The following is a 23,499-nucleotide window of genomic DNA, read 5'->3' as shown; positions in this document are numbered from 1 at the left end:
TCTGTGTAGCCTTGGCTCTCCTGGAGCTTGCTTTATAGACTAGGGTGGCCTTGAACTTACGGAGATCTGCTTCCTCTGCCTCCCAAATGCTGTGATTGAAGGTGTGCACCACCACCGCCCGGCAAAATGTGTGCTCTTTTTATTCTCTGATTGTTCCCTTTGAAGCCATCCAATAGATCTGCTCTACAAACCCCTTTAGTAGCGTGCCGCCCTCAGTCAGCTCACATCGCATCCATTTGACTCAACATATGACATTCTCAGGTTTGTCATTAGGAACTTAACAAGCACTGGTTCCACTGTTTTCACTCATTTTGAAAAGAAGGAATTTAAAAGTAATGTTATTAAATATTTATCTTTTTAAAAAATTTGAGTATGATAAACATATTTCAAAAAATACATCTTCAAAACCAAAACTTAATTACCAAATATCTCAACTTGATATTATAAGAAACATTTAGTGATTCACAAATACAGCATTTAATATAGCACAGTTATAGAATGCACAGTAAAACAGAACACAAAAATAACATAAGAGCCCTCTTGAACTAGTACCTTTGCCCTTTTCCGAAGAAGTTTTGCTAGTCGAACCACATACGGCTTAAATTCTCGCTGATGTATGCCCTGCCTTCTGACCTCCAAGCCTGAGTCATCTGAAGCTTCAGGAATAAAGGCCCATCGGTACCTACCAATTGGAGAATGCTCATAGTAGTAAGACAAACCTAGTGTCATTGGAGATAAAGCTATGTAATTTAGTACGATGAACATGGCCCCAATACATGCAAACCCAAGTGCCAGCTGAGTCAAACTGGGAGCAGTGCCAATCACTCAGAGTGTTTGCTTTATCAGTAAATGTAGGATTAACCATTTCAAGGCTGGTGCTGGTCGTGCATGCCTTTAATCCCAGCACTCCAGGCCAGCCTGGTCTACAGGAGTTCCAGGACAGCTGGACAGGGCTACACAGAGAAATCCTGGCTTGAAAAACCAACCAACCAACCAACCAACCAACCAAAAACCATACACAAACAATAAAAATCCACCACTATTCCAGAGCTGTAAGAATCTAGGACAACTTGCAAAGTGCTCTTCATTGTTTTATCCATGACCAAAAGTAGTATTAAAAAATGTTCCCTTTACCTAATAGACAAAATATTTTTCAGATAGTGTTGCTGTAAGTAACTGCCTCAAGCTTGCAGTCCTCCCACCTCAACCACCTGCTGACTGATAGGCAGAAAGCTCAAAAAAGAAACTGCTTTTGTATAGTTGTTTGTACTATAACAAAGTTGATTACTCCAATATGTAAAAGTATAGCAAAAAATGCCTTTCCATCACAGGAACCATCAGTGTTGCTCGACTTGTATCCTTCCAGAGTCCATGCATAGAAAAGCACATATGAACATACTCAACTCTCTTGATTTAAAAAAAAAAAAAAACAGAACACAAAGTCACAGAAGGGCTGTGGGTGCAACAGCTCAGAGTAGAGTGCTTACTGCCTGGCATACTGAAGAGCCTGGACTCCATCCCCAGCACTAAGACAACCCCACCAAAAATCAAAGCAGGCACAATTGCTGATCTTGGAGCTTTTTATCTTTTTGATTGTTGTCTTTGTTTAGTTGGTTTAATTTGTTTTTTCTTTGAGTAGGGTTTCTTTGTGTAATAGCTCTGGCTTTCCTGGAACTCACTGTGTAGACCAGGCTGGGCTGGCCTCAAACTTGGGATCCGCCAGCCTCTGTGTCCCAAGTACTGGGATTAAAGGCATGGGGCAACCACCACCCAGCTCTGCTTTTAATCTTTCTTGATTTTTGATTTTTAAAAAAAATATGCTTTCTTCTTTCTTAACCTCTTATCCACACTACAAGCAAAAATAAGCCTTCTAAAGTGCAAGCCTAAAGTGGGTTTGCTTGATCGGTTAACTGCTTCAGTGGCTTCATGCCTATATTTACTTACAAGGCTTTACATAGTAGAGCCCCTTTCTGGCCTCTCCTCAACATTGAACAGCAGCAGTGCAGATCTTTTAACACCTCAGACAGCTCAGCTCCAGTTCTGCCTGCCTTCGTAGTGACGCTCTCTAACCCTAACCCACCTGTTTAAAGCTCCCTTCTGGCTCTGCCCAAACCTCAAAGGTGGGCACACAGTGACTTCTACATGTGCTATAGCATCCTCCTTCATGTGCTTGGCTCTGTCCCCCCACTAAGGTGCACCCCACTGCACCACATCTAGGGTACCCTCTAGTTTTTAAGTGAGTTGTCTGAGAACATATCCACAGCAAGCATTTACTGCTAGTAACTGTGTTTCCCCACCCCTTCTAATACAGTAAGGTTTTAGCGAAAATTATGAATACTTCAGCCTACACCAAGAACTTTTGGCTGGACATCAGTGACCAAAGCAAATATATTTCAAAAATTATATATTTAATATTCTTGCTTTTACTTACATCTGAAACTGAGGAAGATTTTCAGAGGGCAATGCCAGGGCCAAATCCAAAAACTTGCATGCAGAGAGATAGAGGTTTAACCACCTCTGGCTGTTGTACGAAGTGGAGAAGCCATTACCTCCGGTATAGGTTGTCTCCAGGCCAGCAGCAGATGGCCCCGACGTCCTGTAAACAGACAGTGCTGTCATCAGCAGGACCTCTGGCTCACAGGAGTTCTGGAAATGCTAAAGCACCAACTGGTCTCTTCCACAGCCGCACTGATGCCCAGTAATTACAGTGTTCACAACTATATTGTACTTTGAACACTTTACTTTTGTTTTTTAAATTTTAAGAATATAATAAGCACAGTACATAACTTTCATTAGTCAAGAAACACAAAAATGAAAAGTGGATATTTAACCGATTTTACTACTCAACTCATTTGGTAAGGAGTGTGGGCTTTCTATAACAACAAACACAGCTATTGTAGAAGAACGCAGCACCAAAGAGTTAAAAACATTCAAGGTCTGTGTGTGCCTGCATGTTCATGTGTGTGCAGGCCCATATGCACGAGTGTGTATGGAGGCCAGAGGTCAGCCTTGGACCATTCTTCAGGCCCTGTACATCCTTTGTATGAGGCAGGGCTTTGCATGAGCCTGCAGCTTATTACTAAGTAGGCTCGGCTGGCTGGACAGGAACTCCCAGTGATCAGCCTTGCCCACTTCCTTAGAGTGGGATTGCAAATGCATGCAACACTCCCACCTTTTTCTTTCTGTTTTTCTTTCTGTGTGTGAGTGTTTGCCTGCATGTATGTATATAGACCATATGTATGTCTTGTGTTTGCAAGAGTCAAAAGAGGTTATTGGATTCCCTGGAATTGAAGTTCCACATGGTTGTGAGCTGCCACGTGGGTGCTAGGAACTGAACCCTGGTCTCCAGCAAGAGCAGCAAGCGTTCTTAGCTGCTCAAGAATCTCTACAGCTTGCATGCCTAGACATGTTACATGTGTTCTCAGATAGGACTCAGGTCTTCATACTCCCATGGTAAGCATTACATAATTAGCTAGCTACCAAGATGATTCCTAAAGGAAAACTGTAATATAAAAATTTAAATAATTATTCTACAATTAACAAATGTATTTATACATATTAGTAAACTACTTCTAAAAAGAGTAAGACTATGTGCACTCAACTGGGAACATTCTGAAAGACATAGATAGTGGGCACCGTGGGCTCAGGTTACCTGCCATACTGGCTTTGTTATCTAGTCTAAGTTTCAGGGACTAGATCTGAACTACCGAAGCTAACTTGACTAATGTAATTGAAACGGTACTGAATAGTATTGTAAAGTGGAATCTTTGTGTAGAGGCTGAAGTCCATGAATGTTGATAATTTTTTAGTCTATCATGTTTCCTGGCTAAATAAGATTATATTCAAACATGAATAATGGAAATACTATTTTTTCAATTTTTAAAAAATTTTAAGTGTCTGGGAATTTGGTCCCATATCAATCTGTGCACCATGTGTCACGCAGACTGCCCGGAAATGAAGTATAGACAGTTGTGAGCCTTCCTGTGTGTGATGGAAACTGAACCCAGGTCCTCTGAGAGAGTTGTATGTGTTCTTCACCACTGAGCCGTGTCTCTAGCCCCAAACAATGGAAGTGTGTATGCAGACTCTCCTGAGTAACTCTAGGTAACCTGTGGAAGATACGGAAATGAAAGCACACATACCGTGAAATGTCCTCATCAGCAGTGAGCTCCTGCTCCATCAGTAAGAACACCTGCACCTGGAGACCACGAAGGAAATGCTCACTTATATTGTCATCATATTTCTGGTGGAAGTGGGCGTGGGAGGATTTATTTTAGGATTTATTCAGAGTTTTTGAAGCAAGTTTCATGGGATGAATGCTGTACAGGAAACGTGAGTATGTGTCTTGTGTCAGACTCTAACAGTCCAGCTCACCTGTCTCTCACTAGAGGTATGGCTGCAGGGAGCACTTGTCATGCTGGCTAGGCCAAAATGTGCCTAAGGGATCTAGTATTAAACCAGATGTGTTCACAGGCAGTTGGTTATCTGCCCAATTTGAGGCTTAAGCTACTTAAGAAGATGAATTCTGACTTGTTTTTACTATTTTCAACTTTAAAAATTGCCATGAACTGACAATATTGAGTTTAATTTTCACTTAATAAGAGTTTGGATATTAATCATATTCTTTCACAGTTTATATTTGTAACCTTATAAATTATAATTAACTTACAAGTTCTGTGATCATGGTAGGCCAGAGTGAAGTAAGATGTTGTGGAGACATTCTTAAAAGCAACACTCTAAAAAACAGGAACACTTGAGAGTGAAGAGTCGGCACCTGGGGCAAACGGAGGCTTTCAACCAATCTCTCTGAAAGAAATGCAGCATATTTTCAATGCCTAAGTAAGTTCATTCACTATAAACCTTACTGTCTAGTCTAGACAGAAAAAACCTCCAATCTTTTGCAGGCTGTGACTTTTATTAGAGGTTAAGAAGTGACATGAAATATGTGTAGAAATCAAGTAGTTCCTTATTAGATTTAGTGGAGTCTACCATATAGCAAATAAAAGTTTCAAATGTTTGAGTTCTCTATGGACAGGATAAGAAAGCAGTACTGGTCTACAAACTATATTTTGAATAAAGATTAATGCAAACATGAAGGAGCCAGGCCTGTGAATACTATAGAGGAATCTCTTGTGTATTGTATGGATGCAACACCTGTCAATTAAAAGACTTATGGCTGAGGCAGGAACTAAGTGGAACATCCGGCAGGCAGAGGGATTCTGGGAGAGAGGCAGGTGTGAAAGATACAGCCGGCAAGATGTGAAGAGGACAGATGTGTGCTGCCTGAGCTCAGGTAATTGGCCATGTGGCAGAATGTAGATAAAAATAAATGGATTATTTTAAGTTATGAGTCAGTTAGAGAAGAACCTAGCCCTATACATTTATATTGTAACCGTGGAGGCATCCTTTAGAAAGGGCAGCCAGCTACTGTGTTTTCTGCTTCTCCAGTGTGTAGATGAGCACTGTTGGACTACTCAGCCAACACTGTGTAAGCCAATCTAATACATTCCTCTTCTAGAGAACCGTGCCCACCTTAACCAGTTCCAAATTAGACATACAAATGGTATTGCCAGTCATAAACTCCTGGATCCCCTTTATTTTGTTCTCTTGTTAAGGATGTATTTCCTGGCCTGCTGTCCACAACTAAAACACAGTAAGTAATATACTTGCCCAGAGTGAAACAGTCATTAACTGACTTTGCATATGATTTCCTCTGATATTTGAACCAAACAATATATCATAGTTAATGTTTAGAATAATTATTTCAAAATAAGTGTTGATCTCTTTTACATCATGAAGCTAACATTTTCAGTTATGTAATACTGTCCATCAAATCACACTTGATTTATCTCAACTCAAATTTTGATTTGGTAGAGATATTTTCCAAGAAACAGCAACAGATAATCAAAACACCAAAACCCAAAATAAATGCACCCCAAATCCCTGTGATTCTAAATAGAGAGGATAGAATGTTTTAATTACTTACCTTGTATGTCTGGAAGGTACTTCTGGTACTGGTCAATTTCACTGCTAAAGATGGCAAAGGCCAATCTTTTGAGAAGCATGGCTCTCTGTTCTAGCTCCACATCCCGGTTTGCAAAGAGGTTGAGAGAACTGCTTTGGGCCACAGCTACTCGAGCTGTGAGAAGGAATACAAGCAGAAGGCCAGACAGTCATCTGAAAATGATCATTTCTTATTTAAAATGAGTGAATACCCCATGACATACACACTGAGCGGATGGAGAAGAGGACTTAGACCTTTCTGTAGTGCAGGAAAGCTGGCAGACAGTTTGAGCATACACATGCCAGAAGGCCAAATGGCAGGATTTTGAGGACAAGAAAACTTAGAACTGTGAGTTTTAGAAGTGAAAATATCCAATATTACCATTTAGTAAAGCCCATCTGTTTAAATCATTTGTATTACTTTAAAAAACAATTCTGGAGAGATCTACTTGTTCTGCTTTTCTGTCCTCCATATTTAGGTCCTTGCTCATGACTTACTCTGCTAGGCCCACTGTCCTGCTGGTTATGACATGCACTTACCAAATTTGCTCTCACTCTAAGACCTTTGTAATTTTTGTTTCCTTTGCTGGGAATCCCATTTCTAGGAAGAGTTGGCTCCCTCAGTTTCATATCAAATTTGAGCTCTTTGCTGTTACTTAGATTTTGTCACACAGTGCCATCTTATTTCCTGACAACTTCACTTTTATAAATGGTAAAACCTTCATAAATGTTACCATAATGCCTGGTCCACTGTCATTGTTCAATAAATTATTTGATGAATATATACATTTAAAACTTAAAACAGCTACAAGGAAACTAGAAGAGGTAACATGGCACCCTTTCTCCAGATAAGAAAACTCCTTGGGATAAAAAACTGTATAAAATCTTACAGACTCATAGAATCCTAGTGAATACAGTTCAGTTTGGTAACACTCTTTCTCTCCTTTTTCTGTTTCCTGCATCTCTTTCCTGAAGATGCACAGTCTCCCGGGTTTAGACTGTTACAAAGGTTAGATCAATTGCCTACCTCATTTTGCCTACTTTCAGTCTTTTTGTCTAGTCAGTAATTATCAAGTGCCTATTTTATGCCGGCAATAGGCTGTGTGCTGGGGAAGTAAAAGAGAGTCTCACTTACCATCAAGTTATCTTCCTTAAGATTTCTATTATTAGCACATATTCATTATATAAAATGAGAGCTCTCACCAGGCACTGCTATACCTTCATATCACATTCTTTCTTCTTACAGCTACATTACTCTCTGTTATCCCCACAATCCCCTAGTTTTCTTCCTTTTCCTACACAGCCCTCATTCTACTTCTGTATCTTGGGTTTTGTTTGTTATTTGTTACCAGAATCTAGGCTGGTCTGGAATGTGTGATCCTTTTGCCTTTGTCCTAGGGGCTGAGATTATAGCTTCTCATTCCCACACTCTCTCTTATAACTTAAAAAAAAAAAAATCTATATTCTGCATATAAGGGAAAACATGGAATGCTTGTCTTTCTCAGTGTATTAACATTCCCACAGGAATCTATATTTAACTTGACAAAGAGCTAATCCAGTAGTTTTCAAATGAGACTAGTACATGCTTAGAATGAATGTACAAGAAGAAGTACTGCTTGGCTGTCACAATACTCACTCATCAAATCTCTGAATGTTGTCTTGTCATGTGTCATCAGGTTATCCATAATTGCTCTCCAGCTGAAAGACACAGGGTTATCATTTGCCATTAGGTTTCTACTCTTAATTAAGGCCCTCCTTTGCTAAACAGTGACTGATGTCAACAGACTATGTTGAATGAAAGTGAGAAGAGGACAACTTACTGATTAACACAGGAAGCATCCATCTGAAAGAAACTGGGATCCATGAAAAGGTCAAAGGCTTCTTTCTTCCAGGCTCTGCGTGTATACTGATACCCACTAAGGCTGCTGAGCAGCTGGACACAGGCACGGTAACTAGGGGCATTGTGTGCACTGTACAGAAAACAAAACACATTAAACCACATTATGCTTTCACTTCAGTCACGATCTTGAATTTATATGTGTTCACATTTACCCCAGATACTAACATGGAAACAAGAAACAGAAGGAACCATAAGAAAAATGAGATGCAAATAAAAATTATTTTAACCATTATAAATGAGCCAAAGTAAGGAAAAAATTTTGTAGTTGAGTCCAAAAATAGCAGAAAGGGGATAGAGTTTCAAGCAGGGTGTGAACTAGTTGAAACCTGCTGGAATCAGATGGTACCTGTGATTTCGGAGGTAGGGCACAACATAGTGCATTATGTTTACAAGTAAAGGGATGACACGCTCTTTTTCATCACTGTAGAAAACCATATCCAGAAGATGAGCCAATACCTTCAAAACAGAGAGGAAACAAGTTCATCTACACACTGAAACTGGAGTCAGAGGTGAGTATTGATATTCAATATGGAAGGAAACAAAAAGTACTGAAAATGAGGAAAGTCTACACTGAGATAGAGATGTATAAAAACAGTTTGGGGCCCTTCTATGTGACGGGGAGTTTAAAAAAAAAACTTACAAGTCAAACCTCAGCATTCTCTTTCCCAGACTGAGTTCAAACACACACACACACACACACACACACACACACACACACACACACACACACACGTTGCCCCACATTGCCCTATATTTGGTACTTTTTTCTACCAGTGATTTCTATGAAAGCAAAATGATATTTGAAATTAAAAACTTCTTTTTGAGAAGTTATTATTGATATGCACTACTCAGCTGTTTGCTTGAGTGTGCATGTGAAAATACTTGGTGAAGTTTACCTCAGAGAGCAATGTCAGTGCATGGACACTATATACTGAGGGAGTTATGTTTGAGGTTTCCATTGCAGGTGATAGCATATCTAAATAAGAGAAAAGATGGTAGATAATGATTAGTATTTTTTCACTGAAAAAAGCTACTAGCTAATAATTTTAAAAAGGATGAGCTTATGAAACAGGGCTAACTAAGTAACATTGCTTAGAAATACATGCTGAGAGAACAGGACTAAAGGAGAGCAATACCTTCAACGTCAGACTCCAGATTGGTTCCATCCACCATTATTTTGGGAGAAGGCTTAACTTCCAGATTTCGTCGGAGCCATGTTGTCTGTTCTAGCGAGGAACCAGCAATCGCACCAATAGCATCCACTATTTTGTGAGTCACATCCTAGAGAAACAAGGAAGAACCACGTTTGTGAAAGTGAGTTAAAGACTTTAGAAGTGTTTTATTTTCCGACAGTAGATGTTTTGTAATATACACTGCTCCCTCCGCCCTCACCCTGTCCAGCAGTGGTCTCATGCAGCTGTGGCTGGCCTCAAACTCCGTGTGTGTTGCAGATACTGGCCTTGGACTCCTGATCCTCCCATTTCTCAAAAGCTGAGATTATAGACATGAGCCACTACACTGATACTGTTTTTTACATAATAGTCCTATGTTATATGACTCCTAATTTTAACTTTTAATTCTGCTAACAACCTTGAATCGAGAATGCCTTACCTGAAGGTCTCTTTGGTCTTTTTTATTTTCCAAACTAGGATTTTTCATAATAAACTCATTTAGAACCCTGTAAGAGCCATTTTAAAAAGAAAAAAGCTGTCAGTTCAAAGAAAATGAAAATGAGAGCAGCATTTGTATGAACACTCACCTCAACTAGGAGAGAGCTGGATTTCTTACAATGCACAGCAGTGGACTCTGTGGCTCAGATACTAAATGGTAACAAATCTTAATTGCTACTTTCTGTTCTTTAGCTCCATCTTAGTGTCTCTTGAATTGGTGCTGTAAATGACTCTCCTTATGTCTAAACTGTTGAGCAGGTCACCATCCACTTCAGTGACATATATTAATGGCCAGCCACTGTTCTAAGAATTTAATAAATGTTAACTCTCTTACCCTTCTTAACAAGCATGTGAGATAGGCATCATTACTGTTCCCATTTTACAGAGGTTAAATGGCCTACCCAAAGGTCATATATCTAAGTAAAGAAGCTGAGATTTGAGTACAGGCAGAGCCTGTTAACTACAGGACATCCTCAGGTGTTTCTTAGCATTATACACTTCTACCTCTTTTTCACTTCTTTTTTCTCGTGATCAAGTATCTTTGAAAAAAAATCCCCTTCCTTCCCCACTTCGCCTCCCCTTGCTGTTCTATGTTTACTTCTTGCTACTAAATCTTAGTGCTCCTCTAATCTCTAATCACGCCTCTTACCTTTCCTCTCATCCCAACTTCTTCCAGAAGATGCTAGCTCTCTCTCTTAACCTTTTCTTTGTGCATGTGTACTGTGCTGAGCATGTGGTGGTCCTTGACTTGCACCATGGTAGGAGACAGGGTTCACTGTGTATGCCACCCAGCAGGCCCATGAGCTTCCAGGGACTGTCTCTCTGCCTCTCAGCTCACTGTAGCAGCACAGGGACTGCAGGCACTATTGCCTGCACTGTATGGAGCTCTGTGGATCTGAATAAAGGTGCTAACACTTTCACTGCAGGTGCTTTACCCACTGAGCCACCTCCTCAGTGCCTTCCTATCTTTCCTTTACAGATGCCACACAGAGTATTCCTGGCTTTTACATTTTTTCGGAAGACTCTCTTCCTTTCTAGCTCCTTTCCCTTTTTTCTGTTTTCTAAATGCCAACATCAGTTGTTCACATCTTATCCCAGTTCCTAGCCCCTAGCCTAAGAAGCACCATCATCTCATGCCAGTCTCTCTCACTACTTTCATTCATACGTCAATAGAATTCACATCTCTTCCCAAGAAGCTCCCATCTCCCTTCCTACCCACCCTAATTTCTTCTGACCTCACTGCCCGTGACACACCATCACCAAAGCCAATGGTGTGGCTTATGACCTCACTGCCCGTGACACCAAAGCCGATGGTGTGGCTTATCTCAGTACACCCTTTCCCTGCCTGTCTTCATAAGGGCATTTTACTCTTAACATTGTGATTCACTTACCAGGTTTGGTTTTTGAGGCAGGGTTTCTCTGTGTAGCCTCTTACCAGGTTTTTATTAGGGTCCTACTATAAATTCCCAAACCTGACACCACCCACAGTGATGCTTACTGTTACTGAGGTAAGGGTGACTGGCATTTACCAAATAATCACAGATATTGTTAGCATTTATAGAGAAACTCCAAGATACAAAATGAAATACTTTTTTAGTAGACTATTTATGTGCAGGATTCTGTGCACCTCTTCTGTGAATTCCTCTTAGTACGCTCACCCATTTCCCCACAGTGCTTCCCCACCAATCCCCACTAATGATGACAGTTGTAACAGCTTTGTGCTGTGTTCTGCATCTTGCCCATGCCTAGACATACTGTATTCCTTCCATCCCCTCCCACTTATAGATCTTATGTGTGTGTTCCGCATCTTAAGATGCCTGAGAACAGACAGATTACACGGCCACACAATACATGTTCCTCAGCAGTAAGGAGAGTGAGGATTGTGTATGTGTGTGTATGTACATGTATGTATAGGCATGCATTTGTGTGTGTGTGTTACTTGAGGCTGAACTTGGGTTCTTTTGCACAATAAGTATTTGCTCTTCTACTGAGATGGTTTCTAACCCTTTAAAATAACATGTTGTTAAGGCAGATTACTTACCCAAGTATAAGAAACTGCCCTGGAGCTGGGAGACTCAGCTGTATAGAATCCTTTAGAAGGACCAACAGTGCTGTCCAACTGTCCACTAAGTTGGGCACTGGAATTCTGAAAGATGAAACCAGTTTGTATACATAGAAACCACAGTAAACTTCAATTTTCTCATGTCTTCTTACAGTTCTTAACACATGTTCTAAGTTGTCTGAAGATTTATACTTGTAGACTATGAAAGAATACAACTTTTAAAAATCTTTTATTTTTTACTAAGAAAAGGGAGCATATTTAAAATACTCAATGTGATTTCTTTTTTTTTTCCTCAATGTGATTTCTTAATATCTCTTGTCACATATACTTTCAAAACCAAAATATAACTGCATTAATTCTTTAAAATTATAGTCCATCTCTGCTGCATGATAGTTTCTCACCTTTAAAGAAGTGAGCAGGATTTCTGTTTCACCCAATCTTTACTCCACCTGTACCTAAACAGACTTTATATAGTTCTTGCTCTAAGTCACTATTAACTTAAATACACCAAAACTCCCATTTATCAATGTTAGTTACAAATTAATGTAGTTGCTCCTTTAGAGAAGATTAAGAACACTGCCTCTGTTCAGGGTCAGCTTATAGCAAAAGTGAACACCAAACATGAAGATATTCTCAAGTTATTAGAATGTCTTTTTTTTCTTTTCTTTTTTTTTTGAGATGAAGCCCCTAGCGATTCTGAAACACACTGTATAGACCAGGCTAGCCTCAATTTCATAGTGATCTGCCTGCCTCTGCTTCCGAGTGCCAGTATTAAAGGCAGGCAACACAGCAGCACATTTTTTGTTTTGTTTTGTTTTGTTTTGAAATGGATTCACCTCTACCAATCAAAACAGCAGTTTTGAGGCAGTGATCATGATTTAAAGAGAAGGTAGTCAGTTTCTTACAGCTTACTCTTTTAATATCCACATACTGTCTAGATATCCCATGTCCACCTACATCTTTGGAGTGTAGGATCTGCACAGCTCCTTATTGGCATGTCCACAATTCCCATTAACACCACATTTCTCTGTAGTTTCCTTCCTTTCCCTTCAGAGGAAACAACAGCAATAGGAACAAACTCACTACTGGAAAGAACTGCAGTGCCTCCCCTGTGGCTTCCCAAGCTTTACAGGTGGCAGCTGAGTACGGAGAGGTCCACAGCAACATCTTACCTTTGTATATAAGCATAGAAAAACTGGAGCATGCAGACTTCCAGAGAAAGATGTTTCTATAAACAAAAGAAATGAGTTTTACAGTGAAGCAAAAGGATGTCTTTGCTGTTATATCATTGCAACTACTCTGACTTGTTATATAATTTGTAATAAAAAATAAAATAAAATATTGGTTTGTTATTTTAAAAAACATGCAGCTTTCTCCTCTCCACTTAGTAGGGAAAATTCATAATATAAGAACCATCTAAAACTCAGAAAATAGACAGACTAAATGACCATTAAAAATTAGTTGTAGATTATCAATTTTTAGTATGTGAGAAGAAAGTTGAAGAAGCTTATCTTATCAAAGTAAATCTACTCGTCATTTTACAATAGTTATTCATTCTGAAAGCATCATAGTTATATGCTATTTTAAACAGCTTAGATTTGGTGATATTAGAATTAGGTTAAGGTTTTTAGGTTATAAGTGTATAAGTCTTTCAGTACACAATCTGTTAAATCAGTATAATTAGAACAAAAAAGATTAATTCCTTTTAAAACAACTGATACTTTAAAAAAGATTTTTGATTTTTTTTCTTCAAGAGAATGTTTTTCTGTGAAAAAAACCCTGGCTGTTCTGTAATCACTTTGTAGATGAGGCTGGCCTCTAACTTAAGAGATATGCCTGCCTCTGCCTCCCAAATGCTGGGATTAACAGTGGCTGACAGACATGAGGCTGAGCTTTATTCCTGAGCATTACAACAAAGTAAGAGCACTCACTATTGACAAAGACCTTTTCTTTGGGCAATTAAACAAGAAAAGACAAATTTTTACATATATGTAACAATTCCTAAAGATATGATTATACTTGTTTGGCATGGCTCAAAATCTCTTGTTTGTGGTTGGTAAATTTACAAAATTATGAACTTTTAGGATGGCAGAAAAGAATAATCCCTAAACTATGTAGATCTGTTTCTTAGCTAGAGACTAGCAATGTGAGTGGAGCGACTGTCACATCCATTTCCTGTGGTCCTCTCAAGTAAACAGATGGTTGGAGGGACAGGAAGCATTAAGACAACATGGCACTGATACGGTATGTCAGATAACAAGAGCTGAAAGCGAATGTCAGAGAACCCAGGATTTGCAGTGATGCAAAATCCATTATAGAACTGTTTTTGACTTGTGTTAATTTTGTAGAGAAATATCCTTGGGTGAGTGTTCTTTACCTCAGTGAGCCTGCTGGCCTGTGTGGGTAGAAGCATGAGCCATGTGCCCGCCTAGTGGGCTGTGTCTGTCTGCTGCTCTTCGCGCTCTCTTTACCCTCAGGGTTTCGATACCTCTGTCCCTGGCTTTGGAGCACAGACCTCATGATCACAAAGCACAGTATTATACAGGTCAAGGAATGTTGCTGTTTAGAAGAGTGTCCTGGAAAAACTTTGGGAGTTTACAGAGTTTAGCAGCCATTGGACAAGGAAGCATCAAGGAAGCAGTGAGACCTAGAAAGTAGGTTTTGGGCTTCAGTGTCTGCGTTCTTCTAAAGAACCGAAAATCTGTACTAAGAATTTAGTTCACAGTTCTTGACTGCTTCTGCTGTACATATGGAAAAAAAACCGGCTAGCTGTTCATTACTGGCTGTAGGAATAATATTAGACTACCAAGGAACTCAAATGTTTTTATTAAAAGAGTGCTGTATAATAATCTCTGGAATCTGCACAATAATCACAATGAAATTACTATACAAAATAATTTTTACCCATCAGTTCCATTTCTGAAACTGAATTCTAAGCAAAAGCAAGGCCTTCTTACCTTGTCCTTGGCTATGGCTGGAGGCTGCTTTAAAACTTCTTTCACAGTCTGGATAACAGTCTCTGCTCTCATGACACTGATGGAGCGAACCAGTTCTACCAGTAAGAGCTGTTCCTCACTGGCTGCAGGGATGACCTGGAGAACACGCACAGCCACGGTATTAATACAGGCTGTGCATGTGTGAATCTTTTAAGGGAAGTCACAGATAAAATATTTTTGACCCCTTCTTAATATAAAGATGTCCTTTGAGAACTTAATTTTTAAAATCAATACATGAATCTGATTTCATAAAAATCAAAATCAGGGCAGGCAAGATGGCTCAGTGCATAAAGGTACTTGCCATCAAGCCTGACCACTTTCAGTTCAATCCTCAGGACCTACAATGGTGGAAAGAGTGAGACAACCCCTGTGGGTGTCCTCTGACCATGCACATAGGTATGATGGCACATGCACATCCACGCACAAATAAATAAAATAAGTTATATACCACGTACCTTAAAGGGGCCAATTCGATTCTGCTAGTTACTTTCTACTGGTTTCAAATATCAGAGTGCTACTTTTGCTACTTATTTTTTCCTTTCTCTAAATTCAGATTTCTAAATATTAACCATTGAACTCTCAGTCAGAAGACAAAGATTTAACTTTCTTTGACTGTTTTCCCTATCCTTCAGAGTAATTATGATCTCACTTAGATCAGTACCTAGGTTCAAACCACTACACATGACATGATTATATTATTGTTGGTTTGTTTTTGTGTTTACTACATTGTTTCCCCCAGAGTTACTACAAAGCTTGTTTTGGTCTGCTTCACTTATCAAAAATTCATTCATCCCTAAAAGCTCTGAAAATGGCAAGTTTCATATTTAAGTTTTTAAAAATGATTCATCTCATACATTTTCTTCTTCCTCTCAGTCTCTTCTGTGCGCCCCCATCTCCACCCACTTAAGACACTCTTGCTGGACATCTCTCTGCTTTGCCTGGAACTGGAACTTTGTAGGGCTGTTATCCAAGGTCAAAGTGATGCTTGTTCTCCTGTGATTCTGAATTAAGAGAGAACTAGTGACCTTGCACACTAGTGGCACCGCATAGGCTGAAAAAGCCTACAGTAAGAGTTTGGCTGGCTATGGAATTGTGTGTTCAGACTGATTTCCCATAGAAATTTGTAGCATTGCTAGGGTCAAGTATTACCACTATTCCCTGGAGTGGGACAATTTTTATTGTTGTTATTATTATTATTATTTGTTTGTTTGTTTTTCCCTTTTTAAAATTTTAGTATCTTCTCTTTATCCCCAGTGTTTGATTTGGGGACATACTGAATTTTGTGTGGGTATCTTCAGTGATAAGCATGATCTGAAAATTTATTTCTTTCATTGCTATGGATTTTCTTGTACTATTTCTATAATATTTTTTTCTATTGTTAGAGGACTGCTCTGGTGCCATGTATTTTAATGCTAAATCCTGGCCTCCAAAATGTGTCCCTGCTCAGGTGAGCACATTCTCATGTACACCTATCCTTGTGTAAACCTTGCTTCACCTAATTTAAAGTGATTGGTTAATAAAAAGTGCTGAAGCTTGGGATTAGGCAGAAGAAAAGGAGGTGGAGTTTGGGGTTCACAGGCTGGGGTTGAAGGACCATGAGGGAGAGGAGAAGGAGGGGATGCTAGACAGGATCAGAGAAAAAAGGGAGGTGGAGTGGCACTGTGGGTTAGTGTAGGGAAGGAGCACCTGGCTGGGCCAGCGTGGATGGAGGAGACGGAGAATATTAGCAAGTGCTTATAGAATTACAGATGGGAGGTGGCCCAAACAGAAATGAGAACAGATGCCATGGTACCCGGGGGAGCGGGGAGGGCCTGAGAGGTAAAAGACAGCTTAGGAGGTAATATCTGCCATGCCCTAAGTAGAAGCTATTCTAAACAATACAACAGGTGTCTGTGTCTTTATTGTTTAAAAACAGGTGAGATAATACTGCCATAATAATTCTAGCCTAATTAATTATAAACATTTATTAGGCCTCACTTTTAAATTAATCACAACAGTCTATGATTTTGTTCATTTCTGCAAGAAGACATTAATTATCCAGTATCACACTCTAATTTTCATAACTTACCCATTCTCCTTAAGTTTACATTTCACTTTAGGTATTTACTTTTTTGTTTCTGTTACAGAACTGAGATACAATAAAATTTTAAAATGGTCTTTCTTCCTCCTTTATATGATATCTACTACTAAGTCTTCATATGAAAAACAATGTAGGGGCTGGGCATGGAGGTGCACGCCTTTAATCCCAGCACTCGGGAGGCAGAGGCAGGTGTATCTCTGTGAGTTTGAGGCTAGCCTGGTCTACAGAGTGATTCCAGGACAGCCAGGGCTACACATAGAGAAACTCTGTCTTAAAAAACTGGAAGGAAAAAAAAAAAAAAAGAAAGAAAGAAAAAAGAAAAACAATGTAAAATGGCAGAAATGTTTACTTTTCTTACTTTAGGAATGTCAATATATATGTAACATGGAATCTGAAGGAAATGACAAGTCAGAGACTTGTAAGTACACAATCATGATTTTTGAAAGTAAAATGATTTAATAGCATTACTACTCTAATATACCATGATTTAAAATATAAAACACATTTTCTAGGTTGCAAACTCACAAAGTCATCAAAAATTTCATACAATCCAGTCAAAATCAAAATATGAATTATATTTAGAGACATTAATAACTTAAAAGACATCAGATAATGAAAAACAAAAGCAAAAATAAAAACTTTTTTGCTTTCTACCCCAAGTCACTAGATTACAAAATACATAGTATTGTAATTCCTACTTGGAATACAGTGACAGGCATGATATCATAGCTAATTTTTCTATTTCACGAACATTTTTTTTTTTCAGTGCCGAGGGTGAACACATGGCCTTGTGTGTGCAAGGCTAGTGCTCTAGCACTGAGCTACTGTTCTAGTCCTAAAACACAATCTTCCATACTTGATATCCAATTTCAACAAAAATTTTAGACAATAAGTCATTATCTAGAGTTGTAGATAATGTGATCTATGAAGAATTTAAAAATCAGCACATAGAAAATAAAATAAATAAGCACAATTTTTCCACATGTTTAATTATAAGTATACCTTTGCTCTGGAAGGGGTTTTGGTCTGTCTTCTTTCGTTCCACACAAACGCAATGGCAGCCATGAAGTGAACACCATGATTCATTGAAATGGGCCCCAGTAACTCCAGGATTTGTTGTCTTAAATTCTAAAACGATTTAAGCAGTTACAAGTAAAATAAAACATAGGCATTAATAACTAGATAAAACATTTAACTCAATAATAGTAGAGAAATGTTTAAACAAATTAATAGCTGTTACTGGGCAAGGTAGTGCACACTTAGTATTCTGCAGCCTGAGACAGGAGGATCAGGAGTTCAAAGCAAGACTCTGCCTCAAAACAGAAGGAGTTACAACCGTGAGTATTTTAATTTTAAAAAGAAAGTAAAAAGAAAGTTTTTTGTTTGTTTGTTTGTTTTTGGTTTTTGTGTTTTGTTTTTTCAAGACCGTATTTCTCTGTGTTGCCTTGCCCGTCCTGGGCTAGCTTTGTAGACCAGGCTGGCCTTGAACTCACAGAGATCCATCTGCCTCTGCCTCTGGAGTACTGACATTACAGGCATGAGCCACCATATCTGGCAAGAAAACAAATTTTAAAAGAAAAAACAAAACAAAACAATTAAATGTCACTAAGATGACAACCAATCACTGTGATTATTATACACTAGAAAAGCCCTGCTTGAAATTACATTTTATTTAGTTTAAAATATTAATCCACTGTTTATTATATATATGGTATTCGGCCTGTATGTGAGTCAGCAGGCTAGAAGAGGGCACCAGATCTCATGATAGATGGTTGTGAGCCACGAAGTAGTTGCTGAGAATTGAACTCAGGACATAAGATGTTCGGAAGAGCAGCAGAGCTCTTAACCTCTGAGCTATCTCTCCAGCCCATTTATCCGCTATTTTAATCATCACTTACAAGCTTCTTTGCCATTAATGCTGCAATACACCGTGTGTGTAACTTTACTTTAGAATTAACTTGTAAATCAGTTTAATAAGGCAAAGATTTTAACTTTTTTGAGATGGCGCTTTACTATATAGCACAGGCTGGCCTGGAACTTGGGAGGTAGCTCAGGCTGACTTCAAATATAGATTTTACTGTCCGTCTAGAATTACTTGCATATGCCCCCATACTAGGCTTGATTATAAAATTTAAAAATCTCTACACATATTGCTGAACTATATCTGGGGAGTGGGGATCAGGAGGCAGTATGTAGTAAAATGTTCATTGAAAATGTACTAAAAGAGGAAAACAATGATAAATGTAATAATGAATTTCAAAAACATAGCAAAGGAAAGATACTAGACATAGAAGACCAAATAGTGTATTAACTCACTCCTACAAAATACCCAGAAAACTGAAATGCACATGGAACGAAAACGGATTAGCTGTTGATTAGGGTTGGGGATGGGAAATGGGAGCAAGCAGGCACAATGAATTTTTTTTTTTATAATAAAAAGAAAACTAGATTGTGACAGTTTCACAGTTTTATAGATTTGCTTACTAGTTTGGATCCCTTAAAATGGCTAACAGAACTATTTACTACTTAATTGACATGGGGTGTCACATACACTATCTAAGTTAGCCATACATTTTGAAGGAAGTCCTCAAATAGAACTTGTGCTCTACAGAAGTGAGAGTTGTCTAACCTTTGTGGCTCCCAGATTGATTGTGGTAACAGATGCAGAGGCAGCAACCATCATCTTCTCTGAAGCATCAGCTTGGTACAGTATGCTCCACAGCAGAGTTACAGAGGACATGATCATGTGAAGGATGGAGAGGATTCCACTGCGCGCTTCAACCAAGTGTTTCTGGTCCACATTGACCAAAAACTGTTAAGTAGAGGACAACAGTTCTTACTAACTGAGGCCAGTCTTTAAAAAGAGCACAAATATTTATGAAGGCTTACTTGATGATACTGGGTAGTAGGATCCAACAAGCAGTAATGGATAATGGCTGTGATCCCTTCCAAAAGAGTAAGAATCATATCTGGTGGGATAATTGATGCCATCCACAAAGGCCTGAAAAAAATGTACGCAACACAAGTTCTATGAAAGCATACTTTAAAATTTACCACTGGTAAGCTGGGTACAGTGGTGCATTCCTTTAACCCTAGCACTCGGGAAGCAGAGGCAGGGAGATCTCTGAGTTCAAGGCTAGCTTGGTAGAAAGTGAACCCAGGACAGCCATGCCTATTACCAGAGAAACCCTGTTTCAAACACACACACACACACACACACACACACACACACACACACACACACACACACACACATCCAACCAAACCAAACAACAACAAAAACAAAACAAAAAAACACCCCAACCCCCCACCCCACCAAAATTGCCACTAGTAAATGCCAGACACACAGTAGCAACTCAATGAACATGAATGATAATAAAAGAACACAGCAGGGGCTTACTATTTCCTAGTCTGCAAGTGAGCTGGTCTAAAAGCACTAGAGTTGTTTTGGCTAAAGAACTATATATAAAGTAAACAAATATAGCTACTGCAAACCTCCCCTACTGGGAAGTGCCATATCAGCTGAGGTTTTTCTAGAGAAAAACCAGCCACCCGTCTACTAAACATTTGCCTAACTATTCACAGACCAATTTTGAATATGGCTGAGACACAGAGTTTACCACCAAACCAGGGAAACCTAAAACAAAATTAGATAGGAAAAATACTTTAAAATTTAAACTAATTTCAGCTGCAAATTAATTTGCATTTCAGTAATACAGTAGATAAGGACTGGGAAAACCTTACTTTTGGCCATTCAAGCCAAGAGACCATCTAATTTAACTTCAGTCCTTGAAAACAGAAAGGCCTATTTCTTTCAATCTCCATTCTAGATCTCTTTTATTGATACTCAATAAAATACTAGAGCTGAGCTTTAGTTTTAAGAATGGCATACTGTTTGTAACATATTGAAAACCACTATTTCATTTACTCATAGATGGTTTTTTTGTTTTCTTTGTGGTGGTGTTAGAGATCAAACTAAAGGTCTTATGCAGCTGAATACCCACTCTACCACAGCCGCACTCTGTGTTCCATTTAAATTGTGGCATTTAAAAAAAGTCACACACACACACACACACACACACACACACACACACACACACAACAAAGTTAAAAATCAACCCTTACCTATCAGATAACTATGCTTTCTTTGTATTTGTATTGTTGAATTAGCATCCAAATTGACAACAAAGCTAAAATCAATCATTACCTACTATCAGATAATCCTGTTTCGTATCTGTACTGCTGAATCAGATTGTCCAAATTCCTGCACAGCTGTAGTGTCACAGAAACCACGACTCTCTGTAGAACTTTTCCCATGTAAGGTAGAGTAGATGTGATTAAGCCAATCCACTGTGGATGCATCTTACATGCACAGTGCTGATGCAAAGCTCTAATCACTGCACAGAGGAACATGCCTTGACAAGTGATTGGCTGAGCATGCAGATACTGAAGAGAAGTCATGGGCTGATGGGGACTGATATGCTCCAGATCAGACACAACAAAGTCAAAACCTGCTTCATTCTCTTCAGGAATCGTCATCACGCGGTGTTCTAAAACAATCAGCCTCTGAAGCACCCTAAGAAGCTGTGACTGGAGTGTGCTGCCATTGTCAAATTCATCCTCTGAGAAATTGATGAGGCTGTCTTCTGAGAAGCCTTCTTCCACAGCAATCATGTTCTTACCTGCTGTTTTCTCACTGTGCCATTTTTGTACACTGAAGATAGATGACAGCAAGCAATGGAGAATCACTTTCTGAACTTTGCACTTAGACAGCATATCAGAGATAAAACTAGGGAAACCCTTTGCAGAGCTTTCTATTACCTTTGCTAGCTCTGTAAAGAGGAGCGTCAAAATTTCTATGCTCATCATTTGCATGTTTCGATTGCCTATTAAGTCTTGGGTAGTGACCTTGACATGAGTTGGGTAATGGCTACGCATGTAATATAAGCAGAGAGAAATTAGAATCTCAATGTACATGGAACTCCGGAAGTTATGATTTGAATCCACTGGAATGTGGCTATAAAAGTCTTTACCCATAACAGAGATTCGGTGTCTTGCCAACAGATTCTGAAGCAGTGACAGCTGAGGAGTGTATGCATTATTTACGCTTGTGGTTGAAATGGCATTTACAAAAGCAATGGGGTTAGTTTTCAAGATGGACTTGATGGCAGAAAAAGCATACAAAGTCCTCGAGGAATCATACAACTGCAGATACAGGAGCACATGTTGGTAGAGAGGATGGATGTTGAAATTAGGAGATTTCCTAGATCCTGGAGAACCCATATCACTCTCAATTTCGGAAATTTCGCCCTCTCCACAGCTATACCAGTTCTCTAAGTCCAGCCCATCACTGAAGAAAACATTAGTCTGCTTCACTTTCTCACTCGCAGCTCTCTTCTTATCCTCATCCTTTTTTCTGGCAAGCTTGACTTTGGGTTTTGCACCTGGCTGTTTACCTGATTCCTTAACAATTGTTTCTTTCTCAGAGATTTTTTCTGATAATTTTTCTTTGAAGCTAAATTGAATACTACTGTGACTCCTTTGTCTAGATTTGGTTTCTGGGGAAACAGAAGAATCGTTTAGAGTCTGCACTGTTCCTGAAATACAAGGTGAGGAGCTGTTTCTGGAGATCCCATTGGCCAAGCACTCACAGCCTTCCTCTGTGGACACAGACAGAAACTGAGGGCTGTCATCACTCAGCAGCGCATGCTTACTGTGTTGAGGAGCCTCATCTTCACCTTTAGGAGCGTCTTTACCCACTTCTAAACCATTACTCTTCGGTGGCAGAGATTCTACTTCTAACTCAGAGGTAACTGATGCAGATTCTGCCTCCAGGCCACTCACGACTTTACATATCAGGTCAAAGACGACTTGCTGAACATCATCATCTGGGGAGCTTGCCTTTGCCACATGAGACTCCTCATGAGCATTCACACTTTCAGGATCAACTTCATAACTAAAGTTGTCTCCGGCAGAAGACTGTGAACATCCTGAGTCAGAGCTCTGAAGTATTTCCATCTGCTGATCTGGGAGGTCAAAATCAGACACAACCATGGGGATTGTCTCGCTGCTGGTGCTCAGCAGGGAAAGTCTGTCACTCAAAGGATTAACAGTGAGACTGAAATTCTCTATTTCATCCATAGTCAGAGGCTTTTCACCATTTCCCTTTGATGCAATGAGGTGCACTTGGCTTGCTGGCATGTGACACAAATAGTAAAGGAGGAAAAACACAAAAGTTATTAAGATAACTAAAATATACAAAAGTAGACCAAATTAAAAACTGTAATCATTATTTTCATCCCCTACATACATCTTCTGATTAAAACTAGTTTACCATTATCTTAGAACTTCTAAGTAAGATGATCATGTAGAAGACTATTAGAATTTATAGCTTAATGACAAAAGTACATTTAACAGACAGAACATAAAAATTCGACTTTTTTCTCTAAAATAAGATATTCCTTAAAATTACTTTTTCCTCCTTATATGTTACTCCCCTTTACTTATGCTGGTCAAAATTTTAAAATAATATATAGCTTAAAGTATCAATAACTTCCTTGAGTTTAGTACAAATTCAACAAATATTTACAAACTGTCTAGCATGTGTCAGATTGGAAACAAAGAGGAGTTTAAAATGAGTAGAGGACCACAAACACATTCCATCATTTCATACCACATAGGAAAGAACTATACTATGTTTGAAAAGGATCTGGAAGTTTTGGCTGTATGCACAATGAAGCAAAGTACTACCAAAGCCCTGGCATGTCAGCCTGAAACTCAGCGAAATG

At 39.0% G+C, this 23,499-nt stretch overlaps 1 protein-coding gene across 1 annotated transcript in view; it reads right to left on the bottom strand.

The window, feature by feature from the left end:
- Positions 1 to 23,499, bottom strand: part of Dop1a (DOP1 leucine zipper like protein A) — a 93,835-nt gene that overhangs the window by 3,730 nt on the left and 66,606 nt on the right. Inside the window, exons 21-38 of the mRNA XM_051140576.1 lie at positions 20,919 to 22,905; positions 19,601 to 19,712; positions 19,341 to 19,523; positions 17,714 to 17,839; positions 14,593 to 14,727; positions 12,808 to 12,863; positions 11,615 to 11,719; positions 9,515 to 9,581; positions 9,040 to 9,184; positions 8,800 to 8,879; positions 8,250 to 8,359; positions 7,824 to 7,973; positions 7,640 to 7,701; positions 5,987 to 6,139; positions 4,670 to 4,806; positions 4,143 to 4,198; positions 2,432 to 2,596; positions 553 to 682 (exon numbers count right to left, since the gene is read on the bottom strand). Of these exons, the coding sequence (XP_050996533.1) occupies positions 553 to 682; positions 2,432 to 2,596; positions 4,143 to 4,198; positions 4,670 to 4,806; positions 5,987 to 6,139; positions 7,640 to 7,701; positions 7,824 to 7,973; positions 8,250 to 8,359; positions 8,800 to 8,879; positions 9,040 to 9,184; positions 9,515 to 9,581; positions 11,615 to 11,719; positions 12,808 to 12,863; positions 14,593 to 14,727; positions 17,714 to 17,839; positions 19,341 to 19,523; positions 19,601 to 19,712; positions 20,919 to 22,905 (3,959 nt within the window). The remainder of the gene's footprint in view (positions 1 to 552; positions 683 to 2,431; positions 2,597 to 4,142; positions 4,199 to 4,669; positions 4,807 to 5,986; positions 6,140 to 7,639; positions 7,702 to 7,823; positions 7,974 to 8,249; positions 8,360 to 8,799; positions 8,880 to 9,039; positions 9,185 to 9,514; positions 9,582 to 11,614; positions 11,720 to 12,807; positions 12,864 to 14,592; positions 14,728 to 17,713; positions 17,840 to 19,340; positions 19,524 to 19,600; positions 19,713 to 20,918; positions 22,906 to 23,499) is intronic.

This window comes from Acomys russatus, chromosome 32, assembly GCF_903995435.1.
Source record: "Acomys russatus chromosome 32, mAcoRus1.1, whole genome shotgun sequence".
NCBI classification, from domain to species: Eukaryota; Metazoa; Chordata; class Mammalia; order Rodentia; family Muridae; genus Acomys; species Acomys russatus.
Note: the sequence above shows the minus strand (reverse complement) of the source record. Positions and strands in the feature narration are given on the sequence as shown.